General features: G+C 41.8%; 1 protein-coding gene across 3 annotated transcripts in view; it reads right to left on the reverse strand.

The window, feature by feature from the left end:
* Nucleotides 1-22,839, reverse strand: part of MTUS2 (microtubule associated scaffold protein 2) — a 364,748-nt gene that overhangs the window by 203,226 nt on the left and 138,683 nt on the right. For all 3 annotated transcript variants that reach the window (XM_068143299.1, XM_068143315.1, XM_068143306.1), the window contains 2 exons: nucleotides 21,422-21,662; nucleotides 8,825-9,031 (listed from right to left, as the gene is read on the reverse strand). In XM_068143299.1, the coding sequence (XP_067999400.1) occupies nucleotides 8,825-9,031; nucleotides 21,422-21,662 (448 nt within the window). The remainder of the gene's footprint in view (nucleotides 1-8,824; nucleotides 9,032-21,421; nucleotides 21,663-22,839) is intronic.

The following is a 22,839-nucleotide window of genomic DNA, read 5'->3' on the forward strand; positions in this document are numbered from 1 at the left end:
TCCAAAAGGACATTCTAAAGGACTGTTCCAAGTGCTGTGCATCTGGAAAGCTGCGTGCTGTGCTTGCCCCTGTTAGAGGCTTTGGGCTGACAGTGGATTTTCCTCAGACTTTAAAAGTTGCACTCCACCAGCTCTCTTCAAACCCTGGCAGCAGAGAACAGCACTCTGTCCCACACCCTCCTGTAGGGGATTCCCCTCAGGCTTTCTGAAGACTAGATGCTTTAGAAAATGTGATTTCAAGACTTAAAAGTAACAAATAAACAACAAAAAAAGGAGTTTTTAGAAATAGCTTCACTGATTTCTTTATATCCAATAAATGAATGAAGTGTATTGCACAGAAATAAAAAGTAGGCATGGTCTCCTATTGACCAGGGCAGGAAAAAAACAGTCATATGACATCTTTAAAATGCAGAAGAGGCTGATGAAACAGCTTGTTATAAGGTACCTAAGCAGGCTACCACAATAGCTACATCCATGAAACTGATTATTTGATCAGTATCTCCCCACAGAGTCAAAAAGAAATGAGATGTTTTGGGTTTCTGTGATGGGAATAACCCTATTGTTGGGATGATGCACTAACTTCTCCAGTGAAACTGGTGTCTGGCAGCCTGGTGTGTGCGTCATTCGAACTGCTTTTTACCCTCTGCAGATTAAACACTAAGAGTCCTGGTGACTAACTTAGGCACTCATAATTAGCCAAATAATCCTGTGTGGAAATGGGCCAGGAAAGAGCATTTGTCATTATCCATTTCTTCCTTGTTGTCCTATTACCACATCTTGCATATACTTGTGTACTCTCCTACCCCATTTTACAGACAGGAAAGTGAGGTGGATAATTTAAGTCAATTTTTAAAAGCCAGACAGAAATAAGTGCCAAAAACTGGAACTGAAGCTGCTAGATCTGAAGCAGGATGATTTTAGCAGGAAGACATAGAATCTCCCACACCAGCCTCCTTACACCTAAAAATTCAGATTTTATACAGCATTTTACAACAATAAATAACATGCTGATTAAGCACTCTGTGGAAGCTGAGTTGGCAAGAGAGTTTGGCAAAATTCTATGAACTGCTCTTCGCTCATAAAAAGTGAGGTTTGTAGAAAGAGTTTCATGGATTTTTCCAGTTTTAACGAACTTCAGTCCAGTAAATTTGCAATGATTCCAAATGGTTTAGGTTGGTATAGAATAGAACAGAATTAATCAGGTTGGAAAAGATCTCTGAGGTCATCAAGTCCAACCCATCACCCAACACCCAACCAAACCATGGCACCAAGTGCTTCATCCAGTCTCCTCTTAAACACCTCCAGTGATGGTGACACCACCACCTCCCTGGGCAGCACATTCCAATAGCCAATCACTCTTTCTGTGAAGAATTCCTTCCTAACATCCAGCCTAAACCTCCCCTGGCACAGCTTGAGACTGTGTCCTCTCGTACCCCCAGGTCCAGTACCAGTACCCCCAGGTCCCTTTCTGCCTGGCTGCTCTCCAGCCACTCCAACCCCAGGCAGTAGCACTGCATGGGGTTGCTGTGGCCAATGTGTAGAACCTGGCACTTGGGTGTGTTAAATCTCGTGCCCTTGGACTCTGCCCATCTGTCCAGCCAGTCAAGGTCCCTCTGCAGAGCTTTCCTACCCTCTAACAGATCAACACCTGCCCACAGCTTGGTCTTCAGATAAAAAGTAGTTCTGAATTTGCAAAGCAGGCTAGTCTTCTTGCCTCCACTTATTCACTTCAGGAAGCATGACAGACCCTGCCACTGTGGTACTGCTTCCCTTTTCCCTGCAATGGGCAGGGGAATAGGTAGACGGTAAACACCATTAAAATATTATCACATTTAAAATAGTATCACAAGCACTGTATCTAAAACTTAACAACTGGACAATGAATACTTCAGCTCTGTTGTTTCAATCTTGGCAGAGGAAAATTGCTTTGCTACACCTCAAAGTCATTCACTGAATGTTGTGCATTTTTTTCCCCAGCTGTAACTAGAATGTGGAGCTATTCAAAAGCCACCTGGATGTGTTATCTGGTATAGGTGATCCTACTCTGGCAAGGAGGTTGGACTAGATGATCTTTTGAGGTCCCTTTCAACCCCTAACATTCTGTGATTCTGTAAATGCTGAGTCTGGAAGGCAGCTAAAATGTCTTTTCAGCCCTTGCTCTCCCTGGCTGACACACTGCAATTTCCAGATGCTTTGCCCTGCAAAGATGAAAATCCTAACTTGACACTGTTCTATTTTAGTCCTATTCAGAGTGGAGTGTTGGCATAAAGTGATCCTTCCATCAAAATATTAATATCAGCACAAGATCAGAATAGAAAAAAAAACACAACCACCCTGAATTTGTCATGCAGAAAGATGAACAGAAAATCATTCTTGGAAATATAATTGGAATGCATTTTCATGTAGGAAAATCTCTCTGCATTTACATACTTAGGTATTTAAGAGCAATTGGTATATCAGTCCAACATGTGACAGTTTTGAACGTTCTACCATTTTTTTTGATGCAATTAGCCATCTATTCAAGGCTTCTGTGCTCACTTTAATTTCCCTATTTTCCCACCCACCTGAATCTGACACTTTGACATCTTTGCTTTTTAGAATGGAAATCCAACTTTTAGGAAAGCCAGGCAATGAAAGGTCAAAAATCAGTGCAGAATGTATATGTTGAAGAAGGAATGGTAGAATTCCACCTAAAACATGAAGGTTGGTGTTGCAGTTCTTTTAAACAAAACAATAGCTGCCATGAGATACTAAAACAAGCTTTGAAATATTCATGACCATTCTGAAAAGAATGACTCATTCAGGAAAGAAATTTCTTCAGCAATCCAAGCTGTGGGTAGATATTGAATAGTATTATGTCTTTTAGTCTAGCACCTCACCAGAGAAGAATTGCCATGCCATTATTCTATTTTAAGAATCTTAAGCAACATGCATTTCATCGCTTGAGGTAGAAGTCTATTTAACAGACTAGTAGACCTTATGACTACAAAGTATCTCAGGATATTACAACTATATTCTTACATTTCCTAAACTCTAACAGTTAACATAACTCAACCTATTGTAAACAAGCTATTCTTCACAGAATCACCAAGGTTGGAAGAGACCCCAAAGATCATCAAGTCCAACCCATCACCACAGACATCATGACTAAACCATGGCACCAAGTGCCACCTCCAGTTCTGGGCCCCTCAGTTTAGGAAGGATGTTGACTTGCTGGAACGAGTCCAGAGAAGGGCAACAAAGTTGGTGAGGGGTTTGGAACACAAGCCCTATGAGGAGAGGCTGAGGGAGCTGGGGCTGCTTAGCCTGGAGAAGAGGAGACTCAGGGGTGACCTTATTGCTCTCGACAACTGCCTGAAGGGAGGTTGTAGACAGGTGGATGTTGGTCTCTTCTCCCAGGCAGCCAGTACCAGAACAAGAGGACACAGTCTCAGGCTGCACCAGGGGAGGTTTAAGTTGGATGTTAAAGAGAAATTCTTTACAGAAAGAGTGATTGGCCATTGGAATGGGCTGCCCAGGGAGGTGGTGGAGTCACCATCATTGGAGGTGTTCAGGAGGAGACTTGATGGGGTGCTTGGTGCCATGGGTTAGTTGATTAGGTGGGTTGGATTGGTTTATAGGTTGGACGCGATGATCTTGAAGGTCTCCTATTCTATTCTATTCTATTCTATTCTATTCTATTCTATTCTATTCTATTCTATTCTATTCTATTCTATTCTATTCTACTCTACTCTACTCTACTCTACTCTACTCTACTCTACTCTACTCTGCTCTGCTCTGCTCTACTCTATTCTCCAGTCCTCCACACATCAAATTGTTTCATGGTGCTTAATGAACTCTTTCCCCTGTGGTACTTACAGCATGTTGGAGTCTGTTCTGATGGAGTACATAAAACTAATTACAGGGGGAGGATACTCATCTGATCATTAGCAATGCAGATACAAGCAAGAGAACTCTAAACCCCTTAAACTAGTAAAACAGAAACCACAGCCTGGGCACTGTGTTACCACACTGCAGAGTCACAACTGTAAGACTTTGGTGTATGATGGGAACCTCTTAGGGAAATTTTACCTGCACAGACACAGGAGAAGATTCAATACAGTGTGTTTAATATTCCAAGGGAAACTACATGGTTAGGTATTTTTTATAAGTTAGCTATTTAGGAGGGTTTTTTTTTCTTTATGTTTACACAACTGTTTCACTCTACTCCAAACTTAACAAGACTTTGCTAGTAATTAACTTTTTCTTATGTCTACCAGAGAACACTCACATTCCTCTCAGCCTGAAGTATCTGAATTTTTCAATTCTAGCCCACTGATGGTGTAAATAACCTCAGGAAGTTTTCTGGCATATAAACCCCCCTTCTGTTTCAATAAAGAATAATGATTTAGAATATTATGCATTTTAAAACCCTAATAGACCACAGCTGAGGGCAAACTTGAACATTTTAGGTGTCTTGGTTTGAGGTCCGGGTGCAATTGAGCCCCAAGCAGCTGCACACTAATGCAACAATGCAGCCAAACCTGGCCAGACATCTTTTATATAGCAGGCATGATGTTTATGGTTCTGCTGGCTGTCCTGGCTGTGGCACCTCCCAGGTTCTTGTGAAGAAAATTAACCCTATCATGGCCAAACCTAGGACATGAGGTAGTCTTGAACAAAACTATTACTGGAAAAACCTATGTTATTGAAAAAAATCTGGAGAGGGCTGATAGCAGGACCTGGAGCTGAACCTCAGCCTGGGGTTTCCCAGCCACACTATGGGTGTCAGACCATGTAAGTTTGCCCCAGCAGAAGACCTCACATCGGTTTTGCTGCACTGCAGTTTAGAGCTGCTCTAACGTGGGAAACCATTGGGTTGAGAGATGTGGAAGTGTCAGGGAGAGCTGCATGCTCCAGAACAAGCCAAGAGAAACATCAGTAGCAACAACGGATGGACCCCCTCCACTGACACAGTGACCTCTCTCTGCCTCCACTTCTCTGAGTTGTTTTATTCAAACATGACTGCCTTTGTTCTTTGTATTGAATAAAGAGCTCACCCTAAACCATTTTAACCATTTCATTTTGAACACAGCAGGACAGACAGTAGTGAGCCAAGGCAAGCTCTCCTAGGACACAGCTTCAAAATCGAGCAATCTTTGGCTTCTGCCATTGTCTCCCACATCCTTCAGCAAGGTGAGAAGCTGCCTCATTATGCCACTGTCATCATGAACGAGCTTCATGGACCCTGACTCCCCTGTGTACAAACTACAAGTTATGCATAAGCACCAAAACCTGGATTTTAAATGGCCAAAGTAGATTAGTGACCCTGGCTTGCAAGTCAGCTCTCTGTCACGTAAGTGGCAAGATCCTGAGCAGTTTTCATGCCAGAGCTGTCCTTCCACCTTCAGGGAACAATTGGGTTGCATATGCTGTCACAGTTGGCATGTTATCACTAAACAGCAGCCTGGCTTATACCCACACTCTAGGGAGCAGACTCCAGAAAGTCCAGAGGACCAGCAGGCAAGTGCTGCAGGTCCTGCCCTGTCTCTGCCACAGGAAAAAGGCACAGTCCCAGTGCTGCAAATCCATTTAACTGATTCAATCAGAATTTGCAAGCCACTGCCAGAAAGTTAGCTGTGGAGGATAGCACAGTGTCCACACACATCCAGCCTTACTGTTTACAGAGTGGTCACAGGAAGGTGAGAAATCAGTGAAGAAGAAAGGAGCTGCATCACAGCTCCATTAACAAACTTCCCTGCAACACAAACATCATGTTGCCTTACTCTAACCAAGTGGGATTTTATTCTCTAGACAGTATTTAATCAGCACTAGTCTGCCAAAATGAGAAACTAGTTGGGATTTCATGAAATAAATGCAACCATGAGAGGTTTAGGGAGAGCCAGCACCATGAGATATCTGGCAGAGGAGGCAAAAGCAAGAACAGGATCTCACTAGGACCCCAAACACACTCTGCCCCTAAAAGGAATCTGTGTTTTCCTCTCACTCAGCCATAATTTTCTGCTTTTTAGCAACTTACAATACACCATGATTATTTTTTTTGGCTGATACAAGATCTTGAGGTGAGGCCCTCCCTTTGCAACAGTAGCAGCCCCCTCTCTCTAAAACATATGCACACAACAGTAGCAGCCCCCTCTCTCTAAAACATATGCCCACGCTTTTAAGATGTTTTCAATTACTTCTGCCTTCCTGACATGCAGAGATTCTGCTTAAATAGGAAATTGTGTTATCATATACATTTGAAGATTTCTAGAGCAAGATCATTTTGCATTTTCTACCCTACTGAGCTAGGAAATTAACAGTAAAACTTTACCCTGCCCTCTAGGAAGCCTGATTTAGTTAAAAACGTGATCTCAGGTAGCAACTACAGAATCAGCTATTTATTGTATCTAAATAAAACCATTCTTCCACAAACACTGAAGGGAAGAGATAATATGTCATGCTAAGATTCCTGAGCCAGTACTTCTCTACATCCACCCTTGGGATTACTTTCTGTGCACTGCTGTTCTGTGTTAAATAAGCTGCGGCAGAATGGAAAGTGACCAATTTGTGCTCCCTGGGTATTGGGCAACTGATTTAACTCTTGCTGGCAGATAGAATGTAAATAGAAAATTTTGACAGGGTTTCACACTGATACCATTTCTATGAAAGTTAATAATGCAACAGTAAGGAAATTATTTTCTCCTGCTTATTTATCTCCCCTATCAGAAGTGATGAATGCGAGTGATGTTGTCTTTAACCCAAAGAAAGCGTCGTTAGATGTTTTCTCATGTGGTGATTTACTTGAGGGTTGACACCCTACACACAGGGCATGCCCTCACCTGCTTGGAGAGAAACCTTCTCCTTTGACCCCAGTGCAGGAGGAAGCATTACCCTCATGGAGTTAAAGACAAGAGACTTCTAGACTGGACAGTTGTACATGTCATAGGAAGTAGATCACCGCGATGATCCTCAGGGCATGCTCATTCTCTTGTTATCCAATAGAAGGAAGGGAGGCAGAAGGAAACTAGACAACTGTTTAGATGAGCTACCTATCTTAGTAGCATTAACAGAAGTGATAGGTCCTATTTTTCATCAGGTGGCAGACTGAGCTTGCCTCTACATTCATTTGTACAAGCAGAACACTTCCCCTGGGTAATTTTCACATCTGTCAGAAATGTTCTTGCAACATGCACCTGTTGGTCTCAGCATCCTAATCTCAACACTGAAGAGAGTCACCATCTTCAACCAAGTGAGACGGAACAAAATGTAAGCACCAAATAATTCCACAACCTTCCAGTGACTGGAACATGGTTTCAGATTTTATGGGCTTAATGTACAAACATACTATAATGATACACCACAATATATAAATGAAATCAACCTCTTCTAAGATGAATTCAGTGTCAGATGTAAGTTTCTGGGTTTGGCATTATTAATGCTTCTTCCACCTTTTTTTTCCTGTAATAGGAATCAACTGACTCAAATTCCACAGTTTGGAGTGTTTTCCTTTTGAGAATTCTCCATTGTAGGAACCTGCATGAATCCACTGTGTTCAAGGATAGTATTGTACCTATAGATGTCTAGGGCTTTTTTAGACTGACACCTGAAATTGCCAGAGAACAACAATTCTTGAAGAGATGCAGCTTACATCTAATCAGAAATCAGGAATTTCTCTTCCTAACAGGCTTTCTGTAACCAAAGGCAAAAATGTTACAACACCAGATAAAAGGAAAAGCTTCCCAAAGGTGTAAATGTAGGATAAAAGCACAAGGAGATTGATCACCCTTATAGTACAATTGATTAGGAAATAAATAGAAATTAATGATGAGTCCCACAGTAAAATAAGACACAAGTGTATGTCTGGGGGCATTGGAAAAGTCAGAAGTTCCTGAACACATTAGCCTTTGGCATTTCAGTTGCCTCCTTTCAGCTACCTCCTTCAGTTACCTATTTTATTTATTAAAATGCATTTCTAATTAATACAAACACTGAAAGACTTTGGAGTCTGCATCATTTTACTTCCTCTGATGCTCCATATCACCTTAACCTTCCTGTGCTGATACCACTTGCTTTGATATGGACACAGGTCAGGCTCAACCCTGTCTTCAAAGAAAAATGGGGATGAAAATCCCTAAACCCCAATTTCTACTTCAAGACCAGGGCATGCCCCCACTTTCCAAGGGCTGCAAGATCCAGTGGGTATTATTTTGTACTAATAAAATTAACAATCTTCACAGAAGTAAATGGGATTTGAAATGGCATTGCAGTCACGGGATCCTTCCAAGTCTGGTAGATGTGATAACAGCTATGATATCAGTTCTGATCCCTTTCATAATCAGTGGCATTCTCTGATTAATTTTCTAAACTAAGTTTATTACACTGCTTATTAAGGGGGAGAAGAAAAGCAGATGTGAGAGACCATGTTGCTCATTTTAGATAATCCTTGCCCTAAAGTGTTCTGCATCGGTGCAATGTATTTAGCAAACACAGTTTACTGTGATTATTTAGCTACTGCAGATTGTAAGAAGGCACCTTTGAAGTAAAAGCAAAATACAAAACCACCTCAGGTTCACTCTTAGTATGATTTTCTCTGCAGCAGGAAAACCAGCCCCTTCTATATGCAGCATACATTCAGCACCTACTCATCTATTATTAACAATACTTTACAGAATTACACTGGGAAATCAAGATACCAAACCTACAGCTCAGTGGCACAGAAGAGATTAGTGAGTGCTTCACAGATTACATCAGTCCTAATTTAGACACAAACTCCAGACTGGACAATCCTGGAATACATCTATTTCCTATCCTTCCAAAAAGGAGGATGCTTTTTTGGACTTACGGTTGGTTGTCCTGCTTTGATCACTCTGAGCACTCTCGTTTGACTGGTTGCTGGAGACAGAGGACACACTTGAGCTCCTGACAAAACCAAATGCAGCCAGCTTAGCTGCTGGCAACCGCGAATAACCTGGAGGACGAAGTCCAGACTGGCAGGGCTTGGGGAGATTTGATTTTGCAGCACTTGGACATGAGCCTTTCTTGAGATCACCTGAAAGAAGGAAAACAACATATAGTTTTATTAAATAAACTAAGCTGGGATATACTGAGCATCACCTGCACCACCCAGCTAAATAAAGTCAATATAAATACTGAACACAAGTTTTATCAGCTGCTCAAACCGCAGTGGTGTCTTCTTCTTTGCTCCACTAAAAAGTTCTGTGGGACAACTGTAAGTTGGAATAGCTTTTAAAACATGAAATGCAGCAAGGATCCACGAGGATCAAACTTCCAGCAAAGTAAGGCAGTTTAAGGTTGCTAAAATTATTTTTAACCTTATCTTCTTTTATCCTGTATCACTTTCTAATTTTACATTCGTTTTGTTCCAATTAAAAGAAACTCACACACAGAGACAAACACACTATGCACAGCCTCCAATTTTGGAAACTATTGTAGAATGCCAACAATCCTCTCCAAGGACACAGGACTTCTTTGTATTCCATCAAAGAAAGCACTCCTTTGAAGTCTTTCTTTCAAATTTTGCAAAGAGAAAATGCCCTTTTCTTGCACCAAGCCTGCGAACAAGGATGCGACCTCTATAGTTGTACTTTAGCAACGTACCACCAGCCACTTCCACTGACAGACTTCTCCCTGTAAACCCTCAGCCTGTGTGAATAACAGCAACCAAGTCTCAGACAAATCCCAACAGTGGTCTCAAAACTGATGAAATTAGGCAACAACTGTAGTTCTGCTACTGTGTCCACCTGCAGTAATTACTAGCTGCTCACCTCTCTCTTGCTTGTGCCTTAACCTGTATTTAGCTGCTCTTGTTTAGGCAAATTTTGCTAGGAAAATCCAGAATAGAGTAGAGTAGAGTAGAGTAGAGTAGAGTAAAGTAGAGTAGAATAGAATAGAATAGAATAGAATAGAATAGAATAGAATAGAATAGAATAGAATAGAATAGAATAGAATAGAATAGAATAGAATAGAATAGAATAGAATAGAATAGAATAATGCAGGTTGGAAGAGACCTTCAAGATCATCATGTCCAACCTATCGTCCAACACCACCTAATCAACTAAACCATGCAGCCTAGCATCCTATCAAGTCCCCTCCTGAACACCTCCAGTGATGGTGACCCCACCACCTCCTCAGAAAGCCCATTCCAGTGGGCAATCACTCTCTCTGTGTAAAACTCCCTCCTAACCTCCAGCCTAAACCTCCCCTGGTGCAGCTTGAGTCTGTGTCCTCTTGTTCTGGTGCTGGTTGCCTGGGAGAAGAGACCAACCTCTGCCTGTCTACAACCCCCCCTTCAGGTAGTTGTAGAAAGAAACAAGGTCACCCCTGAGCCTCCTCTTCTCCAGGCTAAGCAACCCCAGCTCCCTCAGTCTCTCCTCATAGGGCTTGTGCTCCAAGCCCCTCACCCTTCACCAGAACACAGGTCCATAAATGCTCCAAGTTGTCTTTAGGGATCAAAGGTCCAAGACTGTCTTCAAAGACCAACTATTAGAGTTTGCTTTTGACTGGAATGTCTGGATACCAAGTGGATACTGACCTCCACTGCACACGACATTTGGACAGACCTGTTCTTTGTAGGTTTGACAATATCAGAGTTTTGTTCCTTGTGGAATTTCAAGTACCAAAAAAAAAAATAATAAATTGGAAAAACAAAAGTAAAACAAAATAAATCTTCTAAACCTGATGCTAAAGCGTTTATACAGTCATCAGGACAAGGCAGCGTTAAAATTATCCATGTATTCTGCCAGAAAAGGCCACAAAGTCACCTTTTCCCCATTCTTACTCAGTGAATGATATTTGTGCATGAGCCCAACACACACTTCAAAGGAAGAAGTGAACATTCATAAGACAAAGGGAAACTAAAAATTAACTGCACGCTAATAAGGTCTTCACATTATTACAGTATTGAATTCTTTTGTAAACTATGTAGGTCACAGCCTTCTTAATTTTAATGAAGCATTAGGCTTTGAGGAGACTTTATAGAAAACAAGACTAACTCCTCAGAGCAGAAAAGAGGTTATGGGAATTTTGTTAGCTAGTTGTGGACCTCATCACAACAATAACACTCAGCTTTGCTTAACAACACTAAGCCTTTTCTTTGGAAATAGGAATATGTTAAAAGGAGTTTTAAGATCCTATAAAATGCATTCCTATAAAAGACAGCAAAACCACTCTGTGCTCAACAAACAAAATAATTTATGTATTACAGACCCTTCAAAATGCATTATTGTTCACAAGCTGAGGTCTTTATTAAGACACTGGGAGATGGATGGCTGACTACACCACCATTACCAACCCAAGGAGGACATGTTGTGGGGAGTCAATCAAATGAAAATAGCAAATATCTACCATGCACAATGAATGATTGCTAAAATCCCTGGCTGCTTTTTTGCACCAACACAGACCAGTTCTGGACTCTGGTCCAGAATCTGGCTTCATTTGGATGGTGTGAAGTTGGGGTCAGTGGCAGCTGTGGGTTTCAGGTGCAGGTCAAGAACAATGTAGGCACATTAGCACAGAAAACAGGTAAGTGGTGATGTTCTTGTACAGCATTGCTTTGACAGTCATCTATAACAGCTGGTTTAGTTATCTGCAAGGCACCATCAAGTCCTTCTTCCATCCCCACTGACAGGGACATTCACGGCACATCTAAATGCCATTAATGTCAATCAAATCAACCAATATTCATGTATGGACAGGGAAAAAAGGTGTTCACTGAAAGGCTTTAAAAGTCCCAAATGCTAAATAGGATGTGGTTATCATGTTTTGGACAGAATTCATAGAATCTCAGAATGGCTAGTTTGGAAGGGACCTTAGAGATCATCTACTCCAACCTCCCTGCCACAGGCAGGGAGGCTTCAGAATCATAGAATCACAGAATCAACCAGATTGGAAAAGACCTCAAAGATCATCAAGCCCAACCTGTTACCTATTACCTCATGACAATTAAATCATGGCTCCAAGTGTCACATCCAATCCTTTTTTGAACACCTCCAGGGATGGTGACTCCACCACCTCCCTGGGCAACACATTCCAATGGCAAATAACTCTTTGTGTGAAGAACTTTCTCCTCACCTCCAGCCTAAACTTCCCCTGGTGCATCTTGAGACTGTCTCCTCTTGTTCTGCCACCGGTTGCCTGGGAGAAGAGACCAAACCCCACCTGGCTACAACCTTCCTTCAGGAAGTTGTAGAGAGCAATAAGGTCTCCCCTGAGCCTCCTCCCTCCTCTTCTCCAGGCTAAACAACCCCAGCTCCCTCAGCTCTCCCAGCTAGACTCATCCAGCCTGGCCTTGAACACCACAAGGAGAAGGCATGTACAGCCTCCCTGGGCAACTTACCCCAGAGTCTCACCACCACCACTGAAGAACATCTTCCTAAAATACAGACTAAACTTATTCTCCCTCAGCTTAAAGCCATTCTCCCTTGTCCTATTGCTAGACATCCTTTTGAAAAGTCCCTCTCCAGCCTTCCTGTAGGATCCCCTCAGGTAGCAGAAGGCAGCTATAAGGTCTCCCCTGGAACAGGTCTGTTTCAGAGGACTAATACCTTCCTGTGTTACCTGCAGCACAGCAGAACTCAGATTGGCTTATGCCGGTGAAAGGCTTCACTTTCACCTCCCAGGGAGGTGGTGGAGTCGCCGTCCCTGGAGGTGTTCAAGAGGGGATTGGACATGGCCCTTAGTGCCATGGTCTAGTCATGAGGTCTGTGGTGACAGGTTGGACTCGATGATCCTAGAGGTCTCTTCCAACCTTAGTGATACTGTGATACTGTGAAGGAGGATTCTGTGCTCTCTTCCTTCCACAATTAGGCTTGTCATACCCCCACCAAGGTTGATACAAACACTTCAGCAGTATGGGAATGGACAAACATCAGCTTTGCCAGCTAGCTAGAGGACTAATTACACGAGGGCAACTGTGTGTGATATAAGGCAGACAACTCAGGCACAGGGTGCAAAATACTCTCTGTGTTGCACTGGTGATAGGATCATGCCAGGTAGCCTCCAGATTTGAAGCTGTGGCAAGCACCCATGGCAAACAGCTGCAGAACCAAGGAACCTGCCCAGGTCAGTGGCAGCAGGGAGAAAGTATGGGACTGTCTCTTATGGGTTTTACATGTTTCTGAAAAATGCACCAACAGGCCTGCCCTAAGTAAGCTCAGAGCTGAAATTCCTTTTTTTTTTTTTTCCCACTAAGAATGTCTGAAAATTAGGTGGAAGGAGAAATCTTTCAACTTTCCAGTAAAACACTATAAATAGCACATATTTTGTGCCCCAGCAGAATAGGGGAAAATCCATAGGGGCAGGGAGGGAAAGTAGTTAGAAATGGTTTTATTTAAAAGCATTTGAAACGTGCTTGCCCTCGAATGAGGTTCACCTGGGACTTCCATGCCCCCAGCTCAACCACAGGGATGCCCACACCAAGTCCCCAGGCTCTCTGCACCACCGCTCCTCTCTCTGCACCACCATGTAGCCAAGCACCTGCAGACCATGGCACACGGAGCACCATGGGTATTGCTGAAGAAGAAATTCCTTAAAAGCAGGAAGTTTTCATTCAAACTTTTAATGAGAAAGTCCCAGTCATCTCTATCTTTTATTTAAATAATTCTCCCAGATCTGGGCAGGAGATTCAGTGTTCTTTCTCACACGTCCCTGTGTGCTTCTGTTTATGACTTCAATCCAAATTCCCCCTGAACTAATAATATTTTGTATCTTGAACTCACCATGATCCTTAAACTATTTTTCACTTCTCTTCTTTGTAATACAGCTCCTTCTGTACCATGAGGACCTGGGGGCAGGACATTATCCTCATTAGGCATGCATTCAAATCTTTAAAGCTAAAGCCATTTTGTGTCTTCTTTCTCATTAAAATACATGAGACATCAGCCTACTGCACATATTTTCTGTCGTAAATACCATCAAATTTTGCAATGGGTGTTCTTTCTTTATTTCTGTTTCTTAGAAGTATAGAAGCACTCCTGCAAACGAGGTCTGGGAGTTCAAAACAAAAGTTATTTTAATGAGTGGCTTTCCTTTTAATATAAACCTGCCAAAATAAGCCTAAAAAAGCTGGCAAAAAAAAATCTTTCCAGCTGTCTCGTTGCCTGAAGCTAATTATAGAATTAAGTATTGTTGTCTGTGTGGTGCACAAGTGATTTTCTATGACATTTCAAGCTGTTCCCATCTAGAAACATGTAAACATTTTGAGGTAGTGACTGATTGACACAAACCAGATGTGCCTGGGAAGCCTCAAGAAAACTCTGAGCTAGATTGCATCGCCACTGCACATGAACTGGAATTTCCATGTTTCCATGTTTCAGCTGAAATTAATGAGAAATTAAAGCAAGGAGTTTCACAGGTAAGTTCTTATGAAAAAAGAGTAGCAGTTCAAGACTTCAACTCAGCCTTGGCAAGCCTTTGTTTTCTTGTAGTGGGGTTAGGTTTGTTGGGGTTTTTCAACAAACATTTTCATTAAAACTTTAATAATTAGCTGTTATTTTCTCTCAGAAAGCTCACTGTCTTTTACAGAATGCTCTGAACATCATTAGAATAGAATAGAATAGAATAGAATAGAATAGAATAGAATAGAATAGAATAGAATAGAATAGAATAGAATAGAATAGACCAGACCAGGTTGGAAGAGACCTTCGAGATCGTCGCGTCCAACCTATCAACTAATCCAACCCACCTAAACAACTAAACCATTTCATATTGGAGAATCTAGAGCAAAGCAGTAACCTGCAATGTCACTGAATTAGTTATAGATAATACAAGCAGAGTTAACGCACCTCAGAGTTAACCCAGTCAATGATACCTTTGCAGATTAGAATGAATAAGAAACCTCTTATGTTTCCACTCCCTTTGTGGTTTCCCTGTTGCAAGCACAGTTTGTCTTTCTGAGGAAGAACTGAGAAATGGAGCTTTAAACAAAGTCTTTAATGATTTACACCTAAACAGCAGTGAGCAAGTTGTGCACAGCTCCCCTGATGGTCTCTCATCCAAACACTGTCGAGCCTAGGAGAGTCCAGTTCCAAAAGCAACACAGCTGTCACTGCTGAACATCAAATAATTTCCGATCAGCCAGTTCACCATCATGGGGCAGGAAGTGCTCATTTTCTCCTGATTCATATTTAGAAGCCACAAAACCTGCTCTGTGCCTTCCCAGCTCCCAGGCAACCCTAGGCTGGCTGGCATGTTCTCAACACCTCGAGAATTTGTTGGCTTGCATTTCATTTAAACTGCAAATGTCTGCATTAGCTTTGTAGCTGATGTGCAAAGTAGCAGCATTCCACAGAAACTTCCAGCACAGGAGTTGTCAGTGCCTGAGCCATGTTCACTGCTTTTTCCACCAAAAACTCAGAGCAGCAAGAACTTTTCTGTGCATCAGAACCATGTCTCTGTGCATTGGAACCATGTCTCATCTGCTCACCTGCTGCTCACGGGCTGCTTAGAAATGCTGCCAGTGCTCAGCCAGCAACAACACTTAGCCAGAGAGAAGGCAGGGTATGAAGCAGTACCTGGATTGTTACTGATACCATTTTTATGACAGACAATTTGGTACAACAGACTACCCTTCTCATACATTGCATTTTGGTTCTCTGAAGATGCAATAAATGTTGAGCTCATAGAGGTGACATATGGCTAAGTCTCCAGTGTGGTGACAATGTCCTTAGCAAAACTCTGATGAGGACATATGTGTCTCCCCTTGAAGCACTTAATTTTTCTTTATGAAATACAGTCTGATTGCTCTCCCCAAAAACAGCAGAGAGTGCCAACTGAAAACATTTCAGATTAGTGGAGGACAGAGAATATTTTCTTCTCTAAATTCTCCTCTTGTCACCTCCTTCCTTAAACAATTAGGAAGTTTGACATCTTAAATCCAAGTACCTCAGATTACAAACCTATAAAAGAAGCACACAGCTGGAGTAGTAATAATGCAACATTTCAGGAAGTAACATCAAAATTCCTTTTCTATGATCAAATCTTATTTACTTGTTCAAGTATTGGACATTTCTGAGGAAAAAAAACACCATGAAAGCAAAGCTTTCTTACCAGAAGAAAGTCACAGACATATTATGGCATTCATGATGAAATACATTATAGATATGCAAAGACACAAATAAACATCTGTCTTTGGATGTCTGAGTAATCAGAAACATTTCTGTCCCAATTTATGTATGTATTATGTATCTTTAACAAGACACAAGACTCTTTAACAAGAGTTGACTTGCACAGAAATGAGAGGAACTGCTAGAGCCTCAGGACTAGCAAATTTAATACACAGAGAGGTGATAAGGAAGCAACCTTGCATTGCCTCTACCTGGAGAAAAAAATACATCATAAACACTACTGAAAACTACAGACTCTAATGAAGTTAATGAGTAGAATTGGGTAAAGTTTCAAGGCTGAAATCTGTATAACTTTACAAAATCAGACATTAAGCTCATCAAAATAATCAGATGATCAATGCAAATCCTAACATGCTTGCTCCAAGAAGTCTTTATAACCAGGAAGAACATATTCATGATTTATACATTAGAGACAAAACCATCTTCAATACTTGTTTTGAATTACAAGGTTCCCATAGAAAGTGCGGAATCAATTTACATAAAATAAATCTTAAGCTTCTTGAGACATTATTGCACCTTATAATACATCACAATTCAACAACTTGCTGTTTTAATCAGAGCACAGAATGCTTATTCTTACAGTCAAGCTGCTTGCCTCACCCATCTGAGACAAAGCATCACCTAAGGAGCAGTATTGCTTAATAAGAAGATCTCAGCCAATACCAATACTTGTGTGCCATGTCCTATGGAGGAAGAACTGCTCCAGACACATCTTAGGCATCACACTTGGAGATCACACTTGGGAACATTCATTATTGTTTTACTTTCTACTTGGCCTGTCTTAGAACTAAGGAAACCCTTAATGTACTTGTATTACTTGCAGTCCATCACAGCAGTTCAGGGATTTAATTACCAGTTACATTAGAGACAATTTTATGAGTATTAGTGTTATACACGGGCCAAACCACTCAGCTTATCAGTGCTGCTTAAATAGACTGCTACATTATGAATGGCATGGCAAAGGGGAATAAAATCCTCATTATGGAGGAACTGCTTCTGTTCTCGATACCGTGCCATGATGATTCCAGTTCAAAAGCCTGCCTGATACCTCACTCTTTGTCACTGGATGGCAACAGGATAGATCCTTCTGCTTATGTTACTCCAGGGCAGGACTGAAATCTCTGGGATTAGAAACTGGATTAAAAGCTCAGGATCAAGCTGCAAGAGATGCTGATTAGCAGCAGTCTTGACGGAAGAACCAGTATTCATGAGAGAAAAATACCACCTAGTCGCCTGCTGCTTTTGCTGCAGCCAGCCAAGCATTCACACCCCACAAATGCCCGTGAGCAAGGGTCCTGCTTCCAGTACAATGGCCATACATTCATGCATTTCATTTACCTATATTTGTAAATATGACTCTAATGAAACTGTATTTAATAATGTTTCTCAAATACTGCATCAAAATAAACAATGCAGGTTAAAGTTGAATGCCACAACTAACTACCAAATTAAAGCAGTTGAAAATGGTGGTTGGGTGCCTTGAAACAATTGGCTAGATGGTATCTGACCCTACTCTGAGTCCCTCCTGTGGGCCCCACACCAGCTCTGGCATGCCAGGGGTTGCTGTCCCATTCAGACCCTCCATGGCCACCAAGGATCCATCTCTGGTCTGCATTTGTGCGCTGGTGTGAACACAGCCACAGGAAAAAAATGTCTCCTGCTGTTCCCCTTCTATGCTACTCTTGTCCTGTTTGCTGTCACTTCAACCTCTTTCATGAGTAATTTATTCTTCTTAAAAGGAGCTATTAGAAATTAAAAGACTGACATGCTGATGTATGAATTACACATTGCTAAGAGAAAGACTGAGTCATTTGAAGTACACAATGAAAAAGGCTTTCAACAAGGAAAAGGTGATTATAATCCAATCTTGAATAAATAATTGGGAAATAAACCACCAAAAATAAAAAGAATGTAAAGTAACTAAGATAGCAGAAATATATATATATATAAGAAGGGTCAATAAGGGTAGGCATTGAATCAACAGAGAGCAATGAGAAGCACTTTGAGACAGAACAAGATGTTGTGGAAAAATTAAGCGTGTTCTTCATCTCGCAAGGTAAATGGGAGGTGAGGTGTCAGAAGCGAAAGCAGTATCCTGGAGTGGGCAGTGAAAAACTAGAGATGTTAGCAATCTTTCCAGAACAAATCTTGGGTAATTTAAAAATCAATAAAAACAGTCAGAGTCCAAAGACCATATAAGAGAGACTTCGGGATCCTGAAAGAGATGTCAGACAGATTATTGGACTATCCTGAGTTATCTTTAACAGCATCCTTGAAACAGTGAGGTATCAATAGACTGGAGAGAAACAAACAAAATAACAGCTGTAGGAAGAAAATTATGGAGAGCTATCAATTAAATTTGACCTCCAAAGCTGACAAGGTCCAAGAAATAATCAGTGATAAGCTCAAAAAACCCCAACTTCTGAGAAACAGGAAAACTTCTGGAAATGTAGTTTCCATGGAATGGGAACATAACAAAAGCTAATGCAACTTCCTCCTGTACACTCCTCATGGAATGGCATTTTTAAAGGCAGTATTACAGTCAATAAATAGGATGAAATTGTTCAGATTTTAGGATGTTATATAATATAGAAAGACAGTAAATGAATATATACAAGACAAGATCTTATATGGATTAAAGATGGCTAAGGAAAAGTCACATCTGCGGTCATCAGTGATGCAGGATTATGTGAAGGATGGATGGATGACAGAAAATAAAGGCAACATTCCTTTCCAAGAATCAGAAAACACCATGGATTTTTTAATAGGTCTTGTTCATATTTTGCACTCCCATCTCTCTCCCAAACCTTTTCCTGTTATGCAACAGCTTATCCCACTCATATCCTGAACTTGCAGCCTCTTGCAGTTTCACTTAAATAGAAAATACGATGATCAAATTGCTCTCTGAACCTGTATTCTCATGTTCATTGCTGGCTGAACTGAACTCACAGGGCTACACTGGTATTTGCTGGCCAGTGTGCAATCTTTGGGGTGTCTTGGAAGTCACCCACAGATGAGACTTGTCAGCTTCTGCTAATGGGATAAACATAGATGAACTCCAGCTGCTTGGTCAGACAGCAAAGGATAGAGACGAGAAGCACAGCGTTACAGAGAACCTTGATTTTCTGATAAACCCCAGCAACCTGTATAAATGACTGTCTTCTCAGGCTGTGTCAAGACATTCTGGCCCATTTCCATTCTGCTTTTCTTTATGTTTCTTCTGCAGCTTAGTATGGAGGAATGGTGAGAAAGAATAATAGTTTTCAAATATCTGCAAAGAGAAGACGAGCACAAGCCCACTCCAGATAGAAGAGGATGCAAATTGCAACCAAGAGAATCAGGCAACACACAAGGGAAGACTTCTAACTTGAAAACAGGTGATGCATTGTAGCAGACTGCTTTCAGGGCCTGCAGGATCTTATATTGAAGATTTTTATAAATAGCTTTCCAGCAACAGGTTAATTAAATACATGACAAAAGGAATCCCATCCTGGGGCAAAAGAAGGGACATATGACCCCAAGTCATTACTTATCTTTATCCCTTATGACTATTTTCAAAAATCTCTGCAAACTTCCAGGCTGTTAAACAGCTGCTATGCTTCACTCTGGCCATGTCTGATTTTCAGTTGTCTGTGAGCTTGCTGCTGTTTAAATGCACATTGTTAAGGCCTCCAAGCTTTTCCAGGCTACCAAGGAATGTCCTATAGAATAATTACAATGTCTGTCTTGTGCCAACATACACTTCTTACACTGATACAGAATTAACCAGGTTGGAAAAGACCTCCGAGATCATCAAGTCCAACCTATCACCCAACACCATCTAATCAACTAAACCATGGCACTAAATCCAGTCTCTTTTTAAACACTTCCAGTGATGGTGACTTCACCACCTCTCTGGGCAGCCCATTCCAATGGTCAATCACTCTGTGAAGAACTTCTTCCTAACATTCATCCTAAACCTCCCCTGGTGCAGTTTGAGACTGTGTCCTCTTGTTCTGGTAGTGGTTGTCTGGGAGGACAGACCAACCCCCACCTGACTACAACCTCCCTTCAGGTAGTTGTAGAGAGCAATAAGGTCTCCCCTGAGCCTCCTCTTCTCCAGCTCTCTCATCCTCTCCGCATAGGGCTTGTGCTCCAGACCCCTCCGCAGCCTCCTTGCCCTTCTCTGGACACATTCCAGCAACTCAACGTCTTTCCTAAACTTCTGATGCTTCACTTCCGTTTCCCTCCTCTGTAATTCTGCCCAGGGTAATGCTGATCTGAGCAGTAGCTGGGAAGAAAAAAATATTAGAAATGTTGTCTCTGAAGAGCTATATATCACGGCTTCAGAGAATCAAGGTCTCTGCTGGCACATTTGAATACTGCCCAGGCTTTCAGAGCACAACATGGTGGGCAGTGTCATATTCAGATTGAACAGCAGGGCCTTCATGATGGAATAAATGCCACATTATCTCCCTCATTTAGAATAAACATTTATTTAGAATAAACCAAACCAGGTTGGAAGAGACTTTCAAGATCATCACGTCCAACCCATCAACCAATCCAACCCACCTAATCAACTAAACCATGGCAGCACCAAGCACCCCATCAAGTCTCCTCCTGAAAACCTGCAATGACAGTGACCCCACCACCCCCCCGGGCAGCCCACTCCAATGTCCAGTCACTCTCTCTGTATAGAACTTTTTTATAACATCCAACCTGAACCTCCCCTGGCACAGCCTGAGACTGTGTCCTCTTGTTCTGGTACTGGCTGCCTGGGAGAAGAGACCATCATCCGCCTGTCTACAACCTCCCTTCAAGTAGTTGTAGAGAGTGATAAGGTCACCCCTGAGTCTCCTCTTCTCCAGGCTAAGCAATCTCAGCTCCCTCAGTCTTTCCTCATAGGGCTTGTGTTCCAAACCCCTCACCAACTTCGTTGCCCTTCTCTGGACTCATTCCAGCAAGTCAACATCCTTCCTAAACTGAGGGGCCCAGAACTGGACACAGTAGCATGACACAAGCAAAGGCTTTTCAGGAATTTAGGAGGAGGAGGAAGATTTTTTAAAAAGCACAATGGGAATTATTACTGAAATTGATTCTCCTTCTTTGGCAACAACCTGTTAAACAACCTTTGTGCAAGTCCCTGACTTCATAGTCAGCCTTGCTGCAGGATAAAAAGACACACCTCAAAGACTGCTGTTGGAACTTTGTAGTACCAGGTTGAAATGATGCTCATTTTGTGGTATTTTTGTTATTAAAAACAATTAATCTTATTAGTGACTACAATTAAAGCAACGGAAAGAAAATTCATACTTTACCTGAAGCATCAGGATGATAGAGGCTGGGAGCACTCGTAATTTCTCCCTGCTGATGGAGACAGCTACCTGAGGATCTTTGACTTGCAATGAGAATCCTGCTCTTTGCAGATGGCAACCTGGACACTGCACCCAGTCCTAACTGTGGCTTCAGTATCATGGCAGATCGATAAAAGCTTGGTGGGACCTCGTAGTGAGTATATGGTGGAGGGCAAAATTCATCTTTTGCAGGCCTTTCCCCGACCTACAGAAAAATCATTAACGCAGATATCAACACATTCTCAACACACAACTAAACCCAAACACATTGATCTCTTCCCCAAAAGAAAATAGACTAAACAAAGATTTTCCATCAGTGAAAATTAAGTCAAGTCCATTACATAGAACACATAGAATACATAGAATAAACCAGGTTGGAAGAGACCTTCAAGATCATCGTGTCCAACCCATCAACCAATCCAACCCACCTAATCAACTAAACCATGGCACTAAGCACCCCATCAAGTCTCCTCCTGAACACCTCCAATGATGGTGATTCCACCACCTCCCCGGGCAGCCCATTGCAATGGGCAATCACTCTCTCTGTATAGAACTTCTTCCTAACATCCAACCCAAACCTCCCCTGGCACAGCCTGAGACTGTGTCCTCTTGTTCTGGTGCTGGTTGCCTGGGAGAAGAGACCAACATCCGCCTGTCTACAACCTCCCTTCAGGTAGTCGTAGAGAGCAATAAGGTCACCCCTGAGTCTCCTCTTCTCCAGGCTAAGCAACCCCAGCTCCCTCAGTCTTTCCTAATAGGGCTTGTGTTCCAAACCCCTCACCAACTTCGTTTCCCTTCTCTGGACTCGTTCCAGCAAGTCAACATCCTTCCTAAACTGAGGGGCCCAGAACTGGACACGAAGTCCTCAAAGGTGATATTATTTCCAGGGGTAGAAACACAAAGAGAGTCTGCAAGTGGAATTTTTATTACAAGTTATTTAAAATATTCCCATTGAGATACAAGCTGGGGGGGAAGTCAGTTTTGTCTTAGTTAAAAATAAATCTGAAAGTAGTTTAAGTTCATTCTATCAAAGAAATGCTATTGTCAAATCATTTCCTTGGGGGAAAAAAAACCCACTGCTTCATGTACTGACTGTAAAATGGTCATTGTAATCTCAGAAGTTGATGAAGAGCCCTGCTGGTGGAGGTGGGCACGTTTCTATATGTAACATTTTCAGGGAGTTATTGCATACTCCAAATCAGAGCTAAAAGCCCCAGCTGCCCATTTTAATTGGAGAAGAAGGGGAAAAAAAGGCAAATTTGCAGATGTGATGCATTTATTGGTTATCAGAAGTAGATGATGATTTGCTAAGAACAGTGACAAACCTCAGTATTTTAATGGGTGTAGACTGTGAGGACAGCACAGTGAGTGCCAAGCTGGAA

The sequence above is a fragment of the Melanerpes formicivorus genome, unplaced genomic scaffold (genome assembly GCF_026170545.1).
Source record: "Melanerpes formicivorus ecotype bairdi unplaced genomic scaffold, bMelFor1.0.p_v2 SCAF_1, whole genome shotgun sequence".
Classification (NCBI taxonomy): Eukaryota; Metazoa; Chordata; class Aves; order Piciformes; family Picidae; genus Melanerpes; species Melanerpes formicivorus.